This window comes from Triturus cristatus, chromosome 8 (assembly GCF_964204655.1).
Source record: "Triturus cristatus chromosome 8, aTriCri1.1, whole genome shotgun sequence".
NCBI lineage: Eukaryota > Metazoa > Chordata > Amphibia > Caudata > Salamandridae > Triturus > Triturus cristatus.
Genome location: NC_140591.1, coordinates 89804671 through 89827687, shown reverse-complemented (window position 1 = coordinate 89827687; position 23017 = coordinate 89804671). Strand labels below are relative to the sequence as shown.

The window sequence follows — 23017 nt, the reverse complement described above, 5'->3', positions numbered from 1 at the left end:
CCTAGTCTTAAACAAGCATTGGCATAGCCAATAGGTCTCGCCTTTGGGACCTTATAAGTGGTTAGTCATGCAGCACACTATCCTGTGTGCTGTGCCGCCATGGATTAAAGCACTTCACGCCCAATATGTTTTATAATATTCGCTTGTAAGCAAAGAACAGTTCAAATTATACCATGAACACTTCACAGCCAACACCAGACACATAAGATTACCTTTTGTTACCACGGCTGCCATCTGGACGGCGAAATGTCCAGATTTCTTAAATAAAGAGAAAACCTTTTAGCAACATTAGGATAATGAAAGTCTGGGGAGAAAAATAGCGGTCTAACCTATAACACGCAGTTTGAATACAGGCCCTTCATTGTAGTTCATAAGTAATTGTGTTATATTAGGATTGTAACTTATGAACTGTAAGTAACAAAAGGATCTCTGTGACAAAAGCAGTAACCCACTGAGCTAACCACATAAAATGCACTTTAGTGATCTGCATGTACATGTTCTTTACAGCAGGCACATTAACCCTCTGTGCTGCTTCAGGCTGGGTGAAAACTGCCACTCTACAAAACACTGATCTTGGTCCAGCATGAACATTATACAGGAGAGTTATGTTGGCATGATTTTAATTGTTGCCAGAAAACTCCTGGATACACAAGGAATTTGGCAAACGTAGTCTTTATTTGTGAAAACTCAGCACCTGCACAGCACATGGTCGCAGTTAAAAGGGTCGATTTCCATGTCCTTCTCACTCGAAGGTGGAACCACCAAAACAGAAGTAAGCGGTCCCAACACTGGCTGCAACTACTGCTTAAAATACACATAACACATTGCCCGCCCCTCTGCCCTGCATGACGTAAAGTAAAAGCAAACTGAAAACGCCGTCAGGAGAGGGAAACCTGGCCTATGCAACATGAGGGGCCTAACAGCTGTAACAAACAGTACTCTAATATATATTTTTTTTAAAACAACGGTTCCTACCTTAGAGGTCGAACCAACATAAAAACAAGCATTGGCATAGCCAATAGGTCTCGCCTTTGGGACCTTATAAGTGTTTAGCCATGCAACAGTTGCATAACTAAATACTTATAAGGTCCCAAAAGCGAGACCTATTGGCTATGCAAAGCGGCCGTGAAAGTGATCGCGATCGCGATCAAACATCAAAGCGGCGGTGAAAGTGAAAGTAATCACGGTAAAGCGCGGCGCGCGCGCCCGTGCACATGCACTGTAGCTGTAGGCTGGCCTGGTAGCACTTTTTGGAGCCCTCTAAATAAGTCTCGCCAGACCAGCGCATGCGCTGGGTCAGGCGAGACCTAACTATGGGAAACGGAGAGGTTCCTGAACTTCGAGGAAAGGCTGTAACAACCTTCAAAGAAAGCCAGGCCTGTAGTCTCACAATTCTGTGCTGCAGCGAGTCTCGGGCTGCCCTGAAGTGTCCGTCTTTCGATGTCAGGAAGGAGAGTCTCAAACTCCGGCCGGTGGTAGCAATTCCCGGGGCCCAGGTGCAGCAAAATGCTCTCAGCTCCGGATTAGATGGAGGCTAGAGATACTACCAGGTGTTTCAGCACCAAGTGACTCAAGGATTTAAGCCCTTCCTGCTTACATTTTAGTATAACTAGCAGGTTACAAGTTAGGATCCTGGCACAATCAGTTCAGGCTTTCAACCTTCTGATGTCGATAAATGAATGGCAATAGCAAATAAACACTCTCCATTTGCTAAAATATATCTATATCAAGGTGGAACAGTCTGAGTGAACAGTTTCTATTGATTTAAGGTTGAAAAGAAAAGACTGCAAGTAAAATAAAGTGGTGCCGCAGTAATGCTGCAAAATCCTGGAGGTGAAGCGCACCTTGCATCCTTTGGCATCCAAGTTTCTTTCTTCATTTCATTTATGTATTTATTTATATAGAGTTTTATGAAGCGTCACACAGAGCCTTTGCCACTTTAGGGTGCATGGAAAAAAAGAAATATCTATGATCTTAAATTTGAGCCTTCAATTCCTGTTTGCTGGTATTGCCACCTGTGATTGATGTCTGCAGCAGGCGACATCGCTGCAATTGCTACATTACCATGTTACAATATCTCCTAACCTTATGGAAAAAACATCCCCCAGGAATGAAATGTAAACCCACCAATGACGAGAAGACGCCGTGGCGTGTCTGTATGTTCCTAACAAAGAGCCGATGCTGAACAGCACTCCAGCGGCCTAGCAGTGAAGTGAATTCCTGCTGGACCCAGCAATCACGCAGCAGAAGCTTATGAGCAGTGAATTAAGTTACCGGGGCAATGCAGACTATATTTGTCCACTCTGCTTACGGCAATCCATCAAAGTCTGTGACAGCACTTAAAGCAGCAGAAACAGAGGCCCAACACCACTTAGTATTGCGTTACCCGCAGCATTACAGCCCCGAGAAGGCTCTGTGGGGAGGCGATTGCAAGCATCCACGTCACAGCAGAGACGCAAGAGCATCTGCACGAACTACTGTTCCTTCCGTCATTGGACGAAGTGTGATACAAGCATGTGTGTGTGCTAAGACTGATATCTGCCCATCCTATTCTAAACCAAGACCTAATTCAAAACAAGCGTGGCCTTAATCTCTCTGAAAGGAGGAAAAAAGCCAGGGCCAGCGCGAGCGCCATCTGTTTCCAATTAATGTGAACGCGAGACGCAGGCGCGATAACTGGAAACAGATGGTGCTGATGCTCACTCTCGCAAGCCCTAGGCCGTGGGCGGATGCAAAGGTAGGACATGCACCCGCCTTTGCCCAATTGCGTGCTGTCTTTTTTAGAAAGACGCACGCAAAGGCCAATAGTGTGTGAGCAAAAAAAAAAACACACGCACGAGCGTGTGGTCTGAGTTGGAAGTCCTTACAATAAGCTTCGCAGAGCAGCGCATGCACACTGGCTCAGGCAAGACCTAAAAATGAAACATTAAAGTTTCATTTTCTTTTTTTTAAACGCATTCCGTTTTCTTTTAAGGAATACGGGCTGCATTAGAAAAAAAAACATTTGATTTATTAAAAAGCAATCACAGACATAGTGGTCTGTGGACCTTAGCAGGCAGGACCTTCCCATTATGGCAGTGATTCTTAATGTGTCGCAAATTGTGATCTACCCAATTAACATTCATGAAGTAGTCAATTGCGATACCATTAGGAAAAGGTAAAGGAAACCCAACAGGTGTCATACATAAGGAATTGCTGATTTCTTGATTACGATTCGCAAAGAAACAAAATTAGGAAATCGCAATCCCTAAAATGTATACATATGGCCCTTGGCGCTAAGTGACCCGGTTTTCAGTCAGAACTCAGATGCGCTCTCCAGCAACTGTTTAACCCCTTCGCTGCGGCGGAAATTCCGCCGCAGCGCTGGGGGGTGCGGGGGGGGCAGCGCGGTGGCGCGGTGCTCATGACGGAGCCACTCCGTCATGAGCCACGGTTGGGCTATGCTCATGACAGAGTGGTTCCGTCATGACTCCGCCCACAGCGCTAATCGCCCGCACAGGCGGGGAATTAGCGCCGCGTGGGCGGCGTGGCCGACAACGGCCGCAGCATGACGGAACCACTCCGTCATGAGCACATGGCAACCGTGGCTCATGACGCCGTCGTTCCGTCATGAGCACGGAAGGAGTTAATTAATAAACCTATTTACTTTTTCTTGGAGTCAGCGTTATTTCAGACTCACGTGGCCAATTCCTCACCACATTTTCTACCGCACAATAAGGTCAAATTTATGTGCTAAAATACATAACTGTCTGGGTATTTTAAAGTAAGGTGTTAAGGCACATGATTGGTGAATCACATGTAGGGAAACCAGGAGTCCCGGATTTACACCAGCTGTCACTGGCGTAGCTAGGGGGGGGCGGTGGGGGCGGTCCGCCCCAGGCGGCACAATTTTGAGGGCGGCCGCGCGGCACTGGTGGGCCATTGCGGCCGCGGCGGCCTTTATCATTTATTTGGGGACACTGTGTCCCCAAATAAATTATAAAGGCCACCGCGGCCGCAACGGGTTCCAGCGCGCGCGGCCCAGTTTGAAAGTGCGCACTGACCTGCTGTTAAACTGCTAGTGCGCCAGCGGCACTGGCAGTCAAAAGTGCTTTCCAAAATCGCGGCTACGACGTCCCGCGTTTCTATTAGCTCAGCTATAGACCTCTAGTCGTTACTATTGGTCCGTCCTAGCCTCCAGGGCCGTCAATCAATCTTGTAGCGCGCGAGCGCTACCAATGACGGCCCTGGCGACATTAAAAAAATGATTTTATTATGGCCAGCCCTGCCCTCGCGATGAGAACGAACGACGTAGCAGTGACGCGCTACGCGCTCTCGCGCTCATTCTGGCCGGGGACTGGGGGCCTGGGGCAGTCTGTGGCAGTGCTGATCTCTGCGCAATTTGTTGGCTCTGTAGACTGGTCTGGCTGCTGAAGTTCGTTCGAACCAACTCCCCCAACACGCCCCCCCCCCACGCCCCCTCTGCCTGCTATAGAGACTCTGGAGCGAGTCATGAGTGAGGTAAGAGAATAGTTTTGGGGATACTTAGTGAGTGGCAGAGTGGCAGAGTGGCAGCATAGCTGCCAACAGGGCTTTAAGTGGGATGAAAAAACTGGGGGGGTCTCTCAAAGGGGGTGGCCGATTTAATTAAGGGCGTGGCTTTAAAACACTTACCCTAAAAATCTGTGTTTAGTATAGTGTGCCGCCTGCCTTATATTTTGCTGTTTCTATCACTGCATCCAGCTATGTGATACAACAAGTAACATCATACCTACAACCAGGCTCGGTTCTAGAGGGTGGGCCCACCCTAGGCCATTGTGAACTGGAAAATTAGCGTTTTTCATGATCATCCTAATGTCTCACAGTGGCTTGAAGCCCCATTGCGCCCTGCTGCTCTCTTTTTGAAATACAAGAGCAGCAACATTGTGGTATTGTCACCAGGGCTTTAAGTGGAAGCTTTTTCAATATTATATGTAACAAGCCATAGTTGCAGCTTATTTATCTTATGCAACTAATAACCATTGACAAAGCCAATAGTCCTGATTTGTTGTAGGCTAGAATAGTAGTATAGAAGGTTAATGTGCCTGCAAAGCACATCATGTAATATGCAGATGACAGATTTTTTTTTTAATGTAGCTAGTTAAGGTTACTGCTTTGAACACAGATCCTTTTGTTACTTGCAGTTCATAAATAGTAAGCCTTTTAATAAAGCACAGTAAGCTATTTAGGATATGTGACTGCTACAAATTTTAACCCTCACTGACTCATGCAACACATCTTGTACACTGATTTACACGCTTGCATGATTTATTTTCAATCTGTATATTATGTAAATCGCTCTGACACTGCATTGGTATGTGTAGCTTTATAAAAGAAAGTAAAATAGTGCTATTAAAATTGTGTGTAAATACTGGCACCGACCAACACATCTGAGATACTTCCAGTTCATGCACTTACATAAAGGGGCCTAACAAAGTCAAAAGCCTCAAGTACCTGTGAAGAAATAACCAGATGTGTGCTTTTTTTGTTCCTCCATTGTATTTACATTTAAGTGTGAAGTTCCAGGCCACTCTATCAAAAGGAGGCCTAATGGCCCCTCAACTTGCCCTTTATCTTTGGTTCAGCTGGAGATAAATATGAAGAAAAAAAAAACCTCGCTGCCTGCACGTTTCTGCTGGGAATGAAAAGCAGACAATGTGCAGGTGCTGCTGAACGTGTCTAGGAGTCTGAAAATGACACCTGGGCAAGTTCAGCATATTTCTGTGGGGCCAACTTCTTGGCAGGGTGGACGGCGTTCACCCTGTGAAAATAGCGGGTGGACGCTGTGCACCCCGGAATTGTACCCTGGTTGGTGTCTTTCAGTGGCTGCATGGTTGTTTCCGTCCGAGTCCTGGCGATTCACAAATAGAAACGTACCTAGACTTTTACTGGCACATCTACTAATGTAACAGACAGGCTAAAACCCTGAGTAGGAACCGAATGGCTGTCTATACATCATCCTGAGCAGTAGTTAATGCAAAGTTAATTCACACAACCTTTTGGATTTTGGAGTGTATTTTTATCCAAGGGGAGGGGTTAGTCGACTGGTGGCTCTGACAATTTCTTTTGGTCATAGAAGTCAAGGTGTATGAAAGAATGACAAGTTGGGATGTGTGCAAGCCTTGGCGTTCCGTACTTGACACATTATTATCATTTTACTGTTCTTGTAGACTTTTAACACTGTTGGTTACCATGAAAGTAATGTGAAAACAAAATCGCAGAAAAATGTAATGTTCCTTGTTTCTTCTGAATATTCATGGAGTGCCGCAGCGCCGGAGCAGTTTGTCCTGGGCCTCGGATAGAGTTGAACATGATCCCATGGCCCCTACAGCTGTGTTTAAGGATTGTGATGATAATGTCTCACCCCCTCCCTGTTTTTTAGCTTTGGACCCCCGGGCAGGCTGTGCACCATGTGTGTTCTGAGGCTGCTATGAAGGAGAGATGCACTATTACAAGCTGGTTTTTGGTCCCAGGAGCACACGTCTTTTCATTCCCAGGGAGTTGGTTGCTGCTGCTTAGAAGTAATGACAGGGCGCGACCCCTGGTTGTTGCCTTTGGGCCACCAGAGTGGGCTTTGTATCCGGTCTGTGTTGGCAAGGTGGAGCTGATTGACCCCTTTGTGCTGCGTTTAGTTCTAAGGGCACACAGTGAGTCATTTCCTGTGAATAATTAATTTGCTGTTTTTGAAAGATAAAGAATTACAGGCTTCGCCACTGTTAAGTTGGTTTTGGATCCCTAGAGCACATATTGTTTGTGCAGGTCCCCACTGCTTTAATGGGGGGACCATGATGTATGGTCATTTAATGTCAGCTGTAGATGATGGATCCCTGAACAGTGTCATGTATGTGCATGTTTGCATTGTGCTGAGGGGATTACCAGGTAATTGTTCATGTAGCTCTCAGATGGATGGCACATGTGGTTTTTCTGAGTCCCCAGATGGATCATGCAGTCTGTGTGTTCTCTTTTGTACTGCCAGTCGCCGTTCTATTCAACTGTGTAGCCTTGGACCGCGTCATGTATATGCATGTAATTTGCATGATCAAGGTAACTATTAGCGGCGATACTACGTGTCTCTCGGACATCTTTCAAGTGCTCGCCGCCCTTTTCCCCCAGCACCCCCCCCTCTCCAGGGGCGGCAATCTGAGGGGTAGCCCCGGGCGCCACAAGCTCTAGCTACGCCACTGCCAGCTGTCCCGGCAGATTTCAGCAATTTTGGCTCATTTCCCGATTTTTAGAGGGGGGGTCAACTGATAAAAGTGAGATGCACCTTTTAGGTGTTCTAAAGCTGTGCTAGTTAGAAAATGTTGTAAGCAAGCAGTTTAATCAACAGGCATGATGCTGGTTTAAGAAATTACAGTTTATTAATTTTGTTGGTGCCTCTTCTGTGTTCCTGTGTTGATGTCATTCTGCGCCACTCCGTTGATGTAAAATCGTAGTCCTATTTTTGCAAAACGTCCCGGTTTTTAGTTCTCAAGATCTGGTCACCATGATCTCATAAGCACATGCAGCTCAGGCCGTCCTCTAATCGTTTGCCGACTCGACAATAATAATATAACACCATATGCTCCTGTCCTTGTCGTGATTTTGTTCGGTTAGATCGTATTCCTTTCACAGTTATTAATATTGGATTTTAATGCACACACGAGCGACAAGCTCTTCCGGGCACGTCACCGGTGGCTGCGTCACTACTGGCGTGAGTGCGCCTTCCAGCGTGGCTCTTCCAGCGGAGTCTTCTGTGACGCAGCATCGGTGAGGAGGAAGAAACTGCAGTGACAGAAGCGAGCGCTACAGCGGGGGCAGGGCTGTTCAGCCAATCAGAAGACGACCTGCAAGTCGGGCCCCCGGAAATGATCTCTACGGATGACGAAGCAAGACTGAAGTGGGCCGCTCTGGCAGCAGCACTGTACCAACAGGAAGTCTGTTGGAGGCCGAGCTCACAGACGCAGAAGAGCAAGAAAGAGAGGAAAAGTGCAGAAGAGGACCGGAGACGGGGCGTCACCAGAGACAATGAAAGACACAAAAACACAGCTCTCCGAGCAAACAAACTCAAGAGTTCTAGCTTCCGCAGGACACTGCAATAGAGGGTGCCAGCTCTAGAAAGTCATCGCTCCAGAGGATTCAAGCTCACAGGGGTTCCAGCGTCACATGTCTGAACTCCTGTAGATCCCAGCTCCAGAGAATCTTTGCCGCTGGAGGTTTGCCCTCCAGTGTTCAAGCTCCGGAGCTCCATATTGTAGACATCATTGGCCTTTTCCTGAGCACACTCTACGACGCTCTAATGGGCTTTCGTGAACTGAAAGCTCGGATCTTGATGCTGGGGCTCGACGCTGCTGGGAAAACCACAATCTTCTATAGACTGAAGCTGAATGAGACCGTTGCCACCATCCCTACCATCGGCTTCAACGTGGAAACGGTGGAGCCCGTCAAGAATGTATCTTTCACTGTCTGGGACGTCGCCAGTCATGAAAAGTTGAGACCTTTGTGGCGACACTACTTTAAGGGCACAGATGGCTTGCTGTTTGTGGTGGACAGTGCAGACCCAGAGAGGTTTAAAGAGGCCCGAGATGAGCTGGTGGTCATCCTGCAGGATGTGGACATGATGTATGTTCCTTTTGTGCTCCTTGCTAACAAGCAGGACTTGCCTGGAGCCAGCAGCCCCTCCGAGGTGGAGGAAAAGTTTGGTCTTAAGAAGGTGCGGGGGCATGAGTGGCATGTCCAAGGATGCTGCGCCACCACCGGGGACGGGCTGGTGGAGGGTCTGGAGAAGCTCACTGACATGATCAAGCAGTTCAGGAAGAGCAGGGCAATATGACGAAGAAACACCGATTCTGTGGATTGTTGAGACTTCAAGCATGAGTTAGAGAGAGAATGGGGTGCCCCGCCTGCACTGAGCACATCTGTCACTTAAGGGAGACACCCCAGGTGTGCTGCAAAGCTGCTTCCCCCCTGGGGTCCGCGCGTAAGCCTTCTTAAAGCTCTGTAATACTTTGACAGAAGACTCACAAACAGTAGAGGTGAGGAGAAAAGTTGAGATAGTTTGCATTCCTCCTCTGTTATTGCTGTCCGAAACACATTCCTCGCCCTTCATGGCAAGAGTTTATTTTCAGAATTAAAAACAGAGGCTCACCAGTAACTATGTTCAGATAACTTCCATGAGCACGCTTATACTTCTCTGTTTATACATACACTGCAAATTATGTTTTTTTTTTTAAACAATGAACTGCTGCCCTGCTGTTTCACTGCAAAACACCTGCTTTTTTCCCCCCAAACTTGAATAATTAACTTTTTAAGATAACATTTAGCAATGATTATTGTATATAAATAAAACAATTTATAGTTAGAACAAGGTATCTGTTCTGAGATTTATGAAAATAACAATGTACTTTATTTTACTTTGGCAAAAACAACAAGCATTGGTAAATTCATTAAAGTTCACCTATGTGATCAATAAGCTGTTTTTTGTTGTAAGTTGGAGCTTGCCGAGTAGTTGTACAATATAAGTTACAGAAAGTCTGTTAATATTATGACTTGTTTATGTACAAAAAGGCAATATATTGGGCTGTTGCTAGTGGTATAGTGCAGGTAAGTAATAGCAACATTTTGAAAAATGAAAGACGGAAATATTAGAATTAAATGATGTAATAGCAATATTGTGTGTTTAGACAAGTTCTGACAACTTCTGGGCCCGGTGCCACTGCACCTGCTAGACCATTCAAATTATGCCACTTGTGCCAGAAAGACAACTGCATTTGAGACTGCTTTTTTAATAGTAAAATATATCAATATTTAGTTCCAGAGGAGTTATGACAAATGTTGGCACTGGTGCCACTGCACCTGCTGCACCATTCAAATCATGACCATATTGCCTGAAAGGTAACTGCACTTGTGACAGCCTGTTTAGTAGTAAAATATAGCAATTTTTGGTTTCAGAGGGGTTCCTGGAGCTTTGGGCCCTGGTGTTACTGCACCTGCTGCACCATTGAAATAATGACCCTAGTGCCTGCAAGGTAACTACACCTGTGACTGCCTGTTTAGTAGTTAAATTTAGCAATATTTGGTGTTTAGAGGAGTTCTGACAACTTTTGGGCTCAGTGCCACTGCACCTACTGCACCATTGAACTCATGACCCTAGTGCCAGAAAGATAACTGCGCTTGTGACTGCCTGTTTAGTAGTAAAATATAGCAAAACTAGGTATTTAGTGGGGTGCCTAGAGCTTTTGGGGCTGGTGTCGCTCAACCATTGAAATAATGACCCTATTGCTTGCTAGATAACTGCATTTGTGACTGTCTTGATTAGTAGTAACATTTAGCAATAATCGTAGTTAATGGGTTCCCTGGAGCTTTTGGCCCCAATGCCACTGCACCTATTGCACCATTCAAATTATGCCCCCTTTAACTGCAAGGTAACTGCAATTGTGACTGCATGTTTAGTAGTAAAATATACTAATATTAAAAATACATTTCAGTAGAAAATCCTATGTGGATCAGAATTTCAGGACTCTCATTGCAACTGACTCAGAGCCATTGATGGCTCCACTTTCCCCTGTCACCCAAAAAACAACTTAATGCAGTTTACATACTTTTAAAATGTTGATTTGCACTGCAGTCCCTGCTTGGGATCATTGCCAACAGTGAGCTGTACTGCTGAGCCAGGGGGCAAGTAACAATAGACAGTGGAAGACTAAAAGGCACAACCTGCCATCTTGGTAGCAACAGGTAAACGGCTACGTCTGCTGAGGTTTTCAGTATTTATAACGCACACAAGCGAATAGAATTCCAGCTGAGTGGCTCAATTTTAGGACAGACATTTATTTGTACTTGCCTTAGTACCTCGTCAGCTCTGCACCACCCCACCCCTCAAGCCTTGACCTGAGTACCTGCGAGTAACGTGAGTTTTACACACTGTAAATAAATAAATACACAAGATTCTTCAGTAGGTGCCGTCAACCCATAGAACATATTTCAGGGCTATGGGCTCAACACCAAAGGCCCTGGTCTGAGGGCCCCACTCCAACAGGGCCTGTCCCACCTGGGAACATCTATGGCTGCGTGTGGTGACTGTGTGTAGTGTGTCATTATAAGTACTAGAATTACATAAACTCCGGTTTTTCTAAAAGATGCCTTTAACTCACCGTTCATCCTACTGGAATAGGAAGCTATGACCTGAAGTGTGCACGACGACCTCAGAAGCTTCAATCAATTATAGCAAATGGGTGATGTTTATCACACCTTATACAATGTCAATCCCTGCGCTGTCAGAATATATCAGGTGCAAAAAATATTGCACCATAGTCTGGGCAGACCATAACCATAATGAGAGAGTAACAAAGCTCAGAAAGTATGATCCCTCTCCACTGAGTGGATCCCCATTAAATCTTCTACTCATTCGAGCCCTGGATGCCCCACGACTCAATCAATGGTTCGCATGTATACTGTTGTGATTGGCTGTGCGTTAAAGCAATCAGTGGACTGCTAGAATGTAAGAGGGACAGACGTGGATATACACACGCGCACAAGAGGTCCTTTCACAGCCACACTCTGCTGACAGAGCTATAAATGTACAAACTGCACAAGTCGGCCTTGCAGACCTCTTCCGTTTCTGCTTGAAGCGCACATTCGGAGAGGATAAGACTATGCCTTGCGTGGCAGCAGGTCAGACCCTCTGAACAACAGCAACAACGGAACGGGCTGCACCAAAAGCCAAGCGGGCCTTTGGCAAGAGAGTAAAAAACAACTGCCCCAGATCAAGGGAAAAATGGCACCAGCCCACCGGTAAATTGCCCGGTACCAGTAATGCCAGTCGGCCATGATTTCATACCAGAAAACCTAGGATCCATCCCGGCTTCCCCGCCTGACCAAAATGTGGGATAGCAGGCAATTACTTTATTTCATTTACCTTCTTTTCCTTAAGGTTCACGTTTAAGAGCGTGCTGAAAACATCCTTTTAGGATGTGCGCTGTACACACCCTCTCTAGAATATGTTTTAACAGACTTTAATTTTACTCCCTTTGCAATAACAACATACACTTCATATAAGGTACATGACAAATGTCTTGTCACTTGGTTCACTGTTGGCATCCTCTTCAGAGCCCTGTGGGTGGGGAAGGGCCGCAGTTAATGTTTCAAACTCATGTTTAGAAATACACTTATTGTAAAAGGTCACTCAGTGTGGTGGAACAGCCCAATGTACTGAATGAAATGACACGCACCCGCAGGTAAAACACTTGAATTTTGAAGATGTTTTATTATGTTGTTACATGATAATCTGTATGTCGTGTGTTGTTGTGCCGGCCGAGTGGGGCAGATGAATGAGCTCTCTGCATTAATCTGCTGGCTCGCCCAGATCCAGGTGCTGCAAATCGGAAGGGCGCTGCCTTTGTGGGGCTGTTTCTGTTACTGACCGTGTAGGCCACGGAGCAGGTCAGGACTGAGGTACACAGAGAGCGCTCTTTGCGATGGCTGGCCAGCTACAAATCCAGAGAACAAAACACAGAGAAGCAGGAAAGACCCTTTAATATTAAAAGAAGCGTGAAGAAGACTAGGAAGCATGATAAACAAATGTATTTGGTTTAGCAGGGACCGGTCTTGAACTCCAAGAAAGGTGGATGTAGTGCCACCTCAAAATAGTGGTAGGGGGCTGGCACTCTGCTGGCATCAGTGAAATGAATATGAATGGAAGCGCTTAAAGACAATAGAGTCAGAATCCCTATAGTGGGAAACAAGATCAACACTGTCATGAAAGGAACATGTAATTACGGCTAACCTGGCTAACTGCACAGACATACTGTGCCCCCCCCCCCCACCACCTGGCGTCATCATGTGCACCAGTGCCGACTGATCCATCTTGATGTTGAATTTAGTCCCCCACTAAAAGGTCCTAAAATGTTCAGCCCCCCGACGCACAGGCCAACAACTCGCTCTCAGTAACTGAATCGTTTTTTTCAGCATCTGGCAAAGCCCTTGAGACATACGCCATAATCCACTCCTTGCGTTGGTATCTCTGCCTCAGCACCCCATTCAGTTTGAAGTTACTAGCGTGGTTACAACCATCACCACACATTGTTTCTCAACAACAAAAGGTTTGAGACCAGGTGCATTCACAATTAAACCCTTCGAAACATTAAACACCTTGGACATGCTATCCAGTCTATTCAAACTTAGCATTTAGTTAACAGACATTTGAAAGGATCAACTTTGGATGCATGGTTAGGGATAAACTTAACATAGAATTCAGTTAACCCAAAGAAAGCAGCTAATTGCTCTTTGGAATGTTTTCCACATGATTACTCTGGTTTTAATGCCCACACTGCTGATGCAATGCCGTAGGTACTCTACTTCACATTTCTTAAATTTACACTTGTGTGAGCGTAGCATCAGCCCCTTTGATGATAGAGCCGCCAAAATGCTCCTCAAGTTACGCCATTCTCTTCCGCATCTTTACCAAACACTAATATGTCATCTTGAAAAGCAACTGCTCCACTTAAACATTCCAGTGTTTCTCTCATTAGCCTTTGAAAGACAGAAGTTGTGCTAGCCAGGCCAAACTGCATTCAACAAAACCTAAATAACCCTTCTGAAGTGATGAACACACATGAGGTTTTTGAGTTCCTCATCTAAAGATTCTTGATGGTATGCGCTGGCCAGGTCTAGACATGAGAACATATGTGCCCCCGCTAAAGTGGTCATTATCTCATGAAGATTGGGAAGAGAATGGGCATCCACCCAAATTGTATTATTAAAGCTGCGCAAATCAACACAGAGCCTCAATTCCCCAGAAGATTTAACCGAAATCACCACCGGAGACACCCATGGTGATGTTTCCATTGGTTTACTGATGTTCTGCTCACACATGTCACGCAACATGTCTTTAAGTTTGCCCCTGTACGATAACAGTACGTTCCTCAACCTGTGACGCGTAGGAATAACATTGTCATGCAATCTGATACAATGCTTAAAATCCTGGTATTCCTCCTGTTTGTCACCTAAAATAGCCGGAAATTGTTACTTTAACTCCTGCATGAAATCAGAAACACCACCAGTACCAACACCGGCAGAATTCCCACAGGTGACATTAGGAGGGTCCCCAGTGGTGTATACAGGAGGGTCAGCACTCATGTCCAATCTGATACCCACTTCTTCCTGGTGTGCCCAACCCAGCAGGGATTTCCGACTCCTTGCCACGTAAATTTTCCCATAAGTCCAGCGCCCAACAAACTCTATGTTTGCCCAAAATTACCAACTAACTCAGGTCGACGGCCTGTGTACCCAGAAGGTGCTACATCTGTAGACAATAACACTTTAGTAAGCCATTTTCCTTGACTATATCATGAGCTTAAATAGCGTACCAGGCACACAAACACCTGTATACCAACACCATCCACTGCAATGTCATATGAAGGGACTTTAGTTACACATTTGCCCCCACTAATATTCAATACGCTGTTTATGTATTGTTCACATGTCATAATAAAGAGTCATATTACTCATTAATTCACTCTCCTGAGCATTGATCCGCACATTGTACCAAAATCCCCCCTCTTGTTGCACCTGGAACAAATCCTGTCTATTGCAGGACACATTTTAGAGATGCCCAAATGACCACCACTGCAGCACCTAACACAAAACCATACTTTTTTTCCCTCAGGTTTTGCCATTTGGTCTTCATCTCAGGTTTTTGCATCATCTCATTTTTTTGCATCAGAGATTTCTTTAGTTATCCCTCTCTTTTGATACAATATGCACCCCTTTCTTACCATTACCCCCCATCTCCTGTACAGATTTCTCAGAATGCTCATTTGCGTTACCAATTTCAATAGCAGCATTAAGTGACATGTCCAAAGTGGTCTATAGCCTTTTCTGTATCTTCTTATTATTGGTTCTCATCAGAATTTGATCCCTTAAAATCTGCTCATGCGTCATTTTTTCAAAATCACAAGTCACAGCTGGTGATCTAAGGGTAGATACATAATCCTTTATGGATTAATTGGAACGTAAGTTTCCTAGAGTAAAAAATGAACCTTTCCATCACCACATTAGTTTTCTTACCATACCGTAAAGATAACTGTTTAGGTGCATGCTGCTAAACATTAATATTGCTAGGATTGACCAAAACCGGCAAGTTCTTAAATTCTTTTAAACCGATCCTTCCCAAACAATGTTTCAGTAGGGCTAATTTCCTCTCTGGTTTGCACTCCTCACCCTTGAGAACCTGTTTTTAGTTGAGATAGCTAGGACTTCAGTCTTGTCTGGATTGATTTTTAAGGAATTAGCTGTCATCCAGTTAACTGTAAACCTGAGTATGCTCAGGGCTGACTGTTGGGCGTGGGCCGAATTATCGATCCTTAGGATGAGTTGGGTGTCATCCGCGTAGTTGAATACTCGGCAGTCCATTTTGGCTAGCGCAGCCACCAGAGGCTGTAGGTATATATTAAAGAGGAGAGGGGACAGTGCGGAGCCTTGAGGGACCCCACATGAGATGTTGCCCTTTTCCGATACCTGCTCGCCCAGTTGGATCCTCTGCGCTCGTCCTGATAGAAAGGATTCTAACCATTTATGGACCTGCCCCCGAATGCCCAGGTCCGCCAGCTGGGTCAATAATTTTGTGTGGCAGACCGTATTGAACGCCGCTGACAGGTCTAATAAAATCAGGGCCCTTGATTCTTTGTTGTCGGCCTTAATCCTGAGTTCGTCCAGAACTGATAACATAACCAGCTCCATACTATGATGGGCTCTGAAACCTTCCTGGTGGGATTGGAGAAGCTCGTGTTCCTCCAGGAATGCCGAAATGGTCTTCAAGACGTGTTTCTCCACAACCTTCGCCAGGAAAGGGAGCTGGGAGATAGGCCTATAATTCTTTAATACGGTCCTGTCTGCCCCTGGTTTTTTTAATAGAGGAGTAACTCTAGCCTCCTTCAGGTTTACGGGGACCTGGCCAGTTGCCAAGGAATTATTCAGGAGGGTGAGAATCTGACTTTCCAAGGCAGGCAGTGCCATCCTGAAGATCCGTGGCGGGCATGGGTCGGCAGGAGAGCCTGACTTAGACTATAGGACGTTACAGTCAGTGGGTGCTAGTGCGAAGTTTGCATCTGACTTTTTGCTGAGTTCTTTGAAGATCTTGAAAGTCTCCTTTTGTATATTTGGCGCGTCTGTGATTTGCGCTGCATAGTACTCAGCTTTCCTAGATAATGTATATGAATATATAATGTATACTGAATACTGTAAATGAGTGACTAGACACAGCAAACATGCTTAAATTAACACTGGTGCCCAGAAACACGTTAACAAGCACACCAAAGTCATATAAACCACTAAAACAAAAAATGTAGTCACCGCTGTCAAAACCAAAGAGGTGTGCACATCACCTCAACAGAACGCGCTTGTAATACAGTGAAATCACCACTAATATCCCAAACGGAGTGCGCATCACCATAGAAACACGCGTTTGCACAAACAGAAAGAAACAGCTCCTCTCAACACTCTCTGTGAAACTGCAACTTCTGACGGCAAGCGTTGGAACCCAATCCACCAACAGGATCCATTCAAACGGCAATACATATCCAAAGGCGTATCCAAGGGCGGTCCCCTGGTAGGCTTGCTAACCCATGAGACCACAGTGTCAGCTTCCCCAAAACCAATCGTAGTTACGCACTCAAGCAGGGAGGAACAAAAGAACGTTGCTCCAATGAGAAATCATTGCTCCAAGGAAAAAAAGCCAAACTCCAATAGGTGACCGGCAACAGTCTTCTAATGACAGCTGCAGTACGAAACCGTCAGAATCAATACGTAAATCCATGCCCGATCATTGCCAGTGTAAAGATGAGGATTACAAGGCCCTCAAAGAGAAGATAGTCCACACAGGATACAGATAACAACTTCACGTTTATTGTCTCAACAGCATGTCCACATGAACAAGTCCAGTAACTGATTGCCGCCAACTGCCACCCTTCACCCACATATACACACCCCAGAGTTTGAAAGTATGCTTCCTTATGCGAGCCGCACATTGACCATCCAAGAAATCATCTTCTGAAATAGACGCGAGAGTCGCAAAGTGTCCCACTCGTGTCTATTTCATACAGCAGCAAGGTATATCAAATGACACATGAGCACAACATGGCACATGACACGCTAGTGCATACAACACTTACTCTCTGGTAGCTTGGGACAAAAGCAATCAGTCTTAACTTAGATGCAATGTGTAAAATATTTATGCAGCGCTTAATCAGTAATAAAGTGAAAAAATAACACAAAAAGTATCCCAAACCAATTTAGAATAATAGAGGCTATTTTAAGAAATGAAATGACACCTACATGACAAAAATCCAATCTGTAGAATCAAAGTTATGAATCTTTAAAGTTTAAGATTAAAAATAGGGTCAACTGCAGATGTCTAGTTGCACCGAGCCAGCCTTAAGGCAAATGTTCAGGCTGACTGCGAGGGAAGTTTGACCTTCTAACTTGGATGCGAAGATGTTATGACGCGGCTCTGGAGTGGTCTGCGTCTTCCTGAATCACAGTGGATTGGTTCAGTGAGACTTTCAGTATGGAGCTGGAGGCCTTTGCATAGCTCGGTGCTGCATTAGGTGAAGCCTTCGTTGTAGAGCTGCATAGTGCAGCTCTGCAGGGCTGTGCATTGCTCTACGTTAGATCTGTTGAAGCCAGCGATTAGGAGCCTTGCGATGCTGCGACGAGAAGCTCTGCATCAGATCCGGTGAAGCAGCCGATCAGGAGCGGCGTAGTGGTGCGAGACCATGCTCCTCTATGCATTGGATCAGGTGAAACCTTCAGTTAAGCAGGGAGAAGTACACTCTGACTCCAGCCAAAGGTTCAAGACCTAGAGGACAGCACTTGGGGGTTAGACTCATTCCCATAGAGGGCAGCATAGGAGACCTGGTCAGGTCCAGATGATCTGGTGAGCTGGAAATCAGGTGCAAAAACAACAGTTGATGGACAGAATGCAGAACAATGTCATACATTCATCCCAGTACAGAGATCTGGGCCTAAATCCATAGTTTTTTTGCTCACCATGCCATTCCAGTTTGAGCCCAGCCATATGCAAATCAGTCTTGACCCTGTGCCTCATGGGAACAGTCCAGCCCAAACTGCCAAGCCAGGTCCTCCCTGGACTGGGAACAAGCATCCTAGGACCGGTTTTGGGGTTTCATTCCATCCATCAATTGTGTGTCTTGAGCTGGAAAGCAGGAAGAGTCCCATGAGATTTTATCATTTAAAACTCCCTACAGCATTCAGATTGAAGGAGGTCTTTATCCTTAAGGCAGGATCCAACATACAGCTCTGAGATGAGGAAGGCGTTGTGATGCCATGAGATGTTTTTAACAAATTAATTTTATTACTGGAAGAGAATACATTATTTATTATCTTGTAGAAGGTGGAAATATATAGAATCCACCGAAACACGTCAATAATTGAGTATAATATAATCCATCTACACTGGGCATTTGTACATAATTAAGGAATTTCATAAATGCCTAGAGATGTTATTGGTGGGTATATGTGTGTCTAAAGTCAGAGGGGCTGATCTATATGTTACGGTAAGGATACTCCATCGCAACTGCCAACATAATGGTCCACCTGTCTGATTAGATGGGGGTGGAAAATGGGTTTGGCTATGCTGGTGACTACTTCCTCACTGCCATAGGTAAGTCTGATGGGCCGACGGAGTAAGGGCCGTCTGAGAAATTGCTGTTTGATCGCCCACCAAATCAGGATGGGTGGACATATAGCAATTATTTTATTGTCAGTCTGGTGAGGGACAGTAAAATGCTACTAATACTCCCCTTGCCATGGGAGATGACTCCCATGGATAGTTGGACAAAATATCCAGTTGTAAACATCGGGAGACAGAAAAAAAATATCATGATGGAGAAATATTGTTTTCAGGAATATAATTTTTTCAGGTACGTAATTTCGTTGTTAAGAATATCGTTTTCAATAATATAGTTGTAAAGAATATCGTTTTTTAAATTAATTTAATGTGTTTTAGTTCATATATTAATTTTATGTGCTTGTATTGTTTGTATGATTGTTATAAATTTTTTTAATATAGTTTGTATAGTTAGGTTTTTTAACTACATTTTTAATAGTAATTAATAGTGTTGTAGCAGGTTGTAGGGTTTGTAGGGGACAGGGTTGGAAGTTAATTAAGTAATAATTAATAAGTAAGCTTATGATTGATATGCATTATGTATATTATGTAATATTTATTTATTATACTTATATTTTAAGTGTGGATTGCTGCGTTTGTAGGTGCATAGGATGACAAGTTAATTAGGTAATTAATTACCAATTGATTGGTAATGTTTTAGTAATTATTTAATGTATTATTAATTATGTAAATTGTGTAATAATATATTTTAGTTATATTTGAGATGTGGGCTGCTGGGTTTGCAGGGGTATAAGGTGGGAAATTAATTAAGTAATAATTAACAATTAATTCATTTATTATGATGATTCAAGATGGCTGACCATGAAGGAGATCCCTCCGGACGCTCCTAGGGCCAGGGATCGCCTCCGACGTAAATCCCTCTCAAGGCTCATTTAGCCTCTCTGTCCTGGTGTTAGGTAGCTGTGGAGGCTGCAAACCTCGGCTCTGGGGTGATTTCCACTAGGCAGCTGGACACTGCTGGGGAGACCGCTGTGGCACCAGACTCCATAAGGCTGCCCTGGTGACGAATGCACAACTGCGATGGTGTTTTGGCTGGCCCCAACCAAGGAACATATCTGGGCACTGGACAGCTGAGCACTACTGTGGAGACCGCCGCTGCACCAGACACCATGGCACATCAGAATCCCTAGTAACCCTGCCATTGGTGACGACTGCATCAGTGCTTCAGCTAGCCCCTGGAGCCCTTGGGTGTCAGAAGCACTGTGGGCCACTAAATGGCAGTGTCGAAGGAGTTCAGGATTAGCGGACACAAGGATGAGTCTTTCTCCAGTTGAGCGTGCCCACTGCAGGTGTTGCCGTATTGCTGGCGCTTCTGCAGCCAGCGGCCAGCCCCCTGCCTCATCGAGTGCTCTCTCGCTGTCCCCATCCATGTGGCGGCCGCCTACTGCCCCCGGACAGGCTTTACTGGAGATATTCGAGGGGGGGGGATGAGTGTGAGAGCAGCTTACCTGTGGTTTGCGGCGCTGTGGATCCCTCTGACTCAGGACCCCCTCACAAGATGGCAGCTTGCAAGGCAGGCCACCTCAATCTATGAATGCCTGCCTCAACTCAAGAAATGCCTCACAGAAAACTGGAGCACAGCCTGAGGTGATTTCGAAGTCAACCTTCTCTTCTGCATGGCTGCCCCAAGGCTGGGTCTTTGTTTTTGATTGTCCTTCTGTTTTGGCTACTTCTTCAGTAGGACCGGGAAGGCTACCCCATCAGCAGTATCCTGTTTGGGTTTGTTCCTCAGTAGGAAGTGGGTTTGGGCTACCCCCTCAACCATAATTTGCATGTGCTTTAAAAAAAAGACCTCTACCAACCACGTCATATTGACCCGTCTAGTGCTTCTAAACCTATCCAGTTTGGCAGAGTATACAACCCTTAAATATGAGGTCATGATTTGAATAAGTAACATAATAGCAATGAAATCCCCCTATGAAGATAAGTTGATCCTACTTGGGCTACGTCCTAATAGGATCCTACTGAGTCACATCCATCACCCACAAAGCCCGCTTGAACTCCTTTCCTCATTTACTATCTCCATAGTATGTGACTTACTGTGTTAACAAAGACAACATTTTGTTTCTGAAATCATGATAGATGATCACTGATGTCAATACTTCTTTTTTTTTTTAACTTTATTTGTAGTTTTTAACATAGCTCATGACATTATATAACAGCGCATTGTACAGTGAATTACAATATAGTCGCAATAGTCTCTTTGGTTAGAATTCTCAATTTCAACTTATTTGACGAAGCAATAGCTTCAATTATACAGGAATGACAAAGGGCCGCCAGAACACAAATAAAGGCGATACTATACATGGGCCATAGAAGAGCTGTCAGGTATGAATGACTAAGGATAGGCAGCCTAGTCTCCGTTTAACGACACACAGTTCCTAGACATCTGTTATACCAGCAATCTTGGCGGACCTGCATTGTAGACCAAAGAATGGATAGTGGAGCATATCTAAAGTCGCTTATGTAGCTGCAATTGAAGTGGAAGGTGTATCTTCGGAGTTTTGCGATAGTAGGTATCCTTGGAGAGGTCTCCACATGTTTTTGGGCTTGGAGGTATGTGGCAATGTCTCAGCGTAGATGGTAGTCTGTTCTTGACAATATGTTAAGTCTGTCAACCATTCTTTAAATTTCGGGGCTCGACCCCTTCCCCATCGACATGCTACTCTTCGTTTAGCTAATAACAATGACACAGCGAGGAATTTCCTGCAAGTTTTGGGTATCTGTGCCGTATATCCCAGGAGTGCAAGTAATGGACCTCTTTCTATTACACTGTCAGTCATTTTCTCGAGCACCATGAAAACCTGTTCCCAGTACTCTTGTATTTTTGGGCATTCCCATGCTAGATGTATGAATCCCACTCCTGATTGTTTACACCGCTCACATCTATCAGTATCGGCCAACTTAAATTTATATTTCTTAGTCGGTGTATAGTATAAGCGATGTAGGTATTTATAATGTATCACTCGCAGCCTACAGCTTACCGAGATCTGTGCCGTTTGTAGACAGCAGTATTGCCACTGATCGTCAGTTATTTCTCGCCCTAGTTCCTCCCCCCAATGTTCACGGGATGGGCTAGTGATTCCTTCTCTGTGCATCCGTATATTGGTATATAAGGCGGATACTAGATGTCTTCCATCAGTGGATCCCAACATGTGATGTAACGGGATGAGGCTTAATGGTTCTGTCGGGAAGTCAGGGATGATCGATCGTATTCCTTGTCTTAGTCGTACGTACAGGAATACATCCAATGGTGTATGTTGCCTACCCAGTAGAAAATGTTCTAGAGTACGAAACATTCCAGCATGAAACAGGTCACCCCACATGTTAATATGAGCTCGTTTACAGAGCCCCAAAAATCCCTTTTCTTGCAATAATGAAAGGCTAGGGTGATATGTCAGCGGGAGTCGTGGGGAGTAAAGGATTGGCAAGGCCAACAGAGAGGTTATCTGGTTCCATGCATCAACCGTACTGGTGATAGTAGTGGGTGGTGTCGTGCGTGTGCGAGTAGGTCCATATAGCAGTCCATTCAGTGGCACTGGGTCTGCGAGCCAGTCCTCTACAGCTATTTGTGGCATGTAACGGGTGGGATGTATCCAATAGAATGCGTAGTGCGCCTGTGCGCTTAAAAAGTATATTTTGAAGTCCGGAACATCAAATCTCCCTTATTCATATGGTCGCACTAGCGTCGACCATTTAAGTCTTGGTTGTTTCCCTCCCCAAAACAATCTGATTAATTCAGATCGCAATGTATGAAAAAAATGTCGACCGGGATGATAAGGGATATTGAGAAATAAATAAAGAAATTGCGGGAGTACCATCATTTTTATAAGGGATGCCCGCCCCGCTAATGACAGCGGCAGTGAACTGATGTCTATACTTGAAGACAACTTGGCTTACGTCCCTAGTTGAAACCCCTTCTACTAGCCTTCTCCAGAAATGATTTCCGAGTATCTTAGCAAGTTCGAGAACCGACTGGTAGGTCAATGTCCTGCCACAACGCCGTCATGGAAAGATACAGCCCCAACTCATACTGCATTAAATTTCTGCCGAACCTCTCCCAAAATGCCAATACAAATCCTAAACACAAAATCCTAAAAGAACATCCAGAGATGCTAATAATGGAAATCTTCCACAGCCCAGCACACGGAGCCCTTAAAACCTACTTCATCTGCTACACTAAGAAACCCGCTATATGGAAAGACAACTTCGTACAGCGCCTCCACATAACTAATACTTCCAACGTCCCATATGGATGTAAACTCACTACAAACTAACTTTAGCGGACAACTGTCCATCACGATTTACAGAAAG

General features: G+C 45.0%; 2 protein-coding genes across 3 annotated transcripts in view; one reads left to right on the top strand and one right to left on the bottom strand.

Moving 5' to 3' along the window:
* LOC146801398 (uncharacterized) overlaps positions 1–23017 on the bottom strand; it is a 459470-nt gene that overhangs the window by 258519 nt on the left and 177934 nt on the right. The window lies entirely within an intron of this gene.
* On the top strand, positions 7781–9466 carry LOC146801399 (ADP-ribosylation factor-like). The gene has a single exon (XM_085621082.1). It carries the CDS (start codon positions 8297–8299, stop codon positions 8828–8830), a length of 534 nt encoding a protein of 177 aa, XP_085477208.1. The 5' UTR covers positions 7781–8296; the 3' UTR covers positions 8831–9466.